The sequence below is a fragment of the Antrostomus carolinensis genome, unplaced genomic scaffold (assembly GCF_000700745.2).
Source record: "Antrostomus carolinensis isolate BGI_N321 unplaced genomic scaffold, ASM70074v2 scaffold14173, whole genome shotgun sequence".
NCBI classification, from domain to species: Eukaryota; Metazoa; Chordata; class Aves; order Caprimulgiformes; family Caprimulgidae; genus Antrostomus; species Antrostomus carolinensis.
In genome coordinates this window covers 1-2,428 of record NW_010304568.1, presented here as the reverse complement: position 1 = coordinate 2,428, position 2,428 = coordinate 1, and the positions used below count along the sequence as shown (strand labels likewise).

At 38.2% G+C, this 2,428-nt stretch overlaps 1 protein-coding gene across 1 annotated transcript in view; it reads right to left on the bottom strand.

Annotated features, from left to right (window-relative positions):
- The window catches only part of LOC104522270 (transformation/transcription domain-associated protein-like), a gene marked incomplete at its 3' end in the record, with an annotated part of 76,293 nt that extends 74,430 nt beyond the window's left edge, over nucleotides 1-1,863 (bottom strand). The window contains 2 exon segments of the mRNA XM_029084157.1: nucleotides 1,359-1,408; nucleotides 1,764-1,863. Of these exon segments, the coding sequence (XP_028939990.1) occupies nucleotides 1,359-1,408; nucleotides 1,764-1,863 (150 nt within the window).
- Nucleotides 1,864-2,428: the final 565 nt, after the last annotated feature.

Here is a 2,428-nt window from a genome sequence, read left to right as displayed (position 1 = left end):
TGAACCTTATAGCTACTGGAAGTTGAACTCAGCAACAGAGAAGAGTTAAAAAGGAGACTATGGAAACAGAAGATGAAAAGAAACCATCTAGCATAACAACACGCAACAATACTGCCCACAACCTCCAAAGGAAAAAAGGAAAGTGCCTTAGTGGTTCCTCTTCCTCTCTCAAGTCTTCTCCAACAAACAGAACCATAAGTCAATTCACCATCTCTTTATGTAGGATCATGCTGCAGAACCAAGTGAGTTCCAAGGGAACTTTATCAAAACAAATACCAACCAAGTATTGAAGGCAGGAGCAAAGAGCATCAACTAAGCCTTCAGATTGTAACTTTTTTCTTTCATAATACAGTTACACAAGCTCTAAAAAAAAATTCACTGGACAGGAAATTCCACCGATAACTCAGAAACAACTAAAATTGGCACAGCTTTCAACATCCAGCACCTGTTAGATGTAACTTTGCACAGAGCTTACTTAAAAATATCCAGACATTAAACAGAACTAGAATGCTTATTTATGTTTCCACACTGTGCAAGATAACTTCAAAAAAGCTGGTAAGAACAGAGTATGTTACAGTGGTAACACTTTTTTTTTTTTAATTTCAACATGACTAAAAAACTAGATACAGAGAGAATTACAGTGAGTCCCGGATCTTGAATTTATTCTACAAAATAACGAGTTATCTATAATTTCAGAACTAAATAAGTATTCAATTAAAGTATAATTTATGCTAAGACAAGGTTGATTCAACTTGTGTCTCACTTTTTTCTGCTGCTTATCTAAACTTGAAGGTCCATCACTATGCAAAAGATGTCACTGGAGCCATCTCCATTCCTGATGTCAGACTCTGCATCTGACAACTCTCCTCCCTCATTTCTGTACAATGGAACTACTCAGAGGAACCAGAGAGGTCTCTGCTTCATGAGGGCCCAATACATAACTGAACTAAATAAAAGAAACCTTTAAATATAGAGATTTTGTATCTATTAGAAAATAGAAAATTCTAGTAATAGAAATTTTCTAGTAATAGAAAACCAGAAATTTTCTAGTAATAGAAAAATCTATTACTTCACCTTTATTTAAATGCTTACTGAATAAAGATTAGAGAATGAAAGAGTTCTCTAAATCCAAATGATGTAATTCTTCAATAACCTGGCTAATTCCTAAATACAAACCTAAAATCAATGACTTACAACACCACAAATCATAAGTCACAAGATACTAAAATTAATATTTTAACAACATAACATCAGAAATCAAACCAACATATATTAAGCACAAGACAAACTACCATTTCAGAAGGCTGGGGGTTTTTGATGGGGTTTTGTTGTTTGGGTTGTTTTTTTTATTTATTTACCTCAAAATTCTCACTGACTTCTTGCATCATTTTCAATTTGGTTTCATCAGCTGAAAATGGAAATTCAGGCAAAAAGAATTAAATGTAAAGCAACATCATGAAGGAAAACACCAGGCTCACTAATCAAAGAAGCAATCAGATCTTATCAGTTCAGCTATCATCGCCCAATTAGAAGGCACACCATTCTCACAAACAACCATCACACAACTGCACACACACGCAGCTCACTCACTTTGGCTCATGCAAGTATTATTCATCATTTTGCTTCTTCAAAAATCAAAACTTAAACAAAACCCAAAGTGAATTCAACGTACATCTATCAACTGTCTAAATACTGCAACGTTTGTGAAACAAACTATTCAAGAACTGTAATTTTCAATAGAAAAAAAAAAAAAAGTATTTTACGTGTATTGACATCTGTAAGAGCAGCCACAAACTGAAGGTATTTTTTCATCAAAGTGGTTTGGTCCACCACCGTAGGCCCTTGTGCTGAAACGAATGCCATCTTGCAGAAGGAAGGATTAGCTTTCAGTACATGAAATCAAGACCAACACACCTACAAAAAAAAAAAAAAACCAAAAACATATTTGTTAAGTTTATACAGCTGGTTAACAGCAACTATCACATCACCTATATCCATTCTTTTGACGTACTGAAGAGGACACATATTTTCCAAAACCCACGACTGTCACATTTAGTTAGGCTTACAAATGCAATGCCTAGTGTGCACAGCACTCGTATCACAGGAACACTTCCAGACACAAGTGGTTACCGGGCTCTTCGCAGCACAGTGTGCACATTCACGCGTTTCTCCCAGAAGCAGCAGCCGGCTCAGGGATGCTCCCAGCACCCCACACCTGGTATCTTGTCTTCCAACCCGGCCGGATCCCAAACTCACAGCCACCCCCGGCCGCACCCGAGCGGGCTCACTGCCAGCGGTGCCCCAGGTTGTCCCGCGGCCACGAGCTACACTTCTCGCTTGTAAAGAAACCTGACATCAAACTCAGCCCGAAAGACCAACGGCCTCTCTCATCCCCTCGGCGCTTTCCTGTCAGCTCCCCTTCACAGCC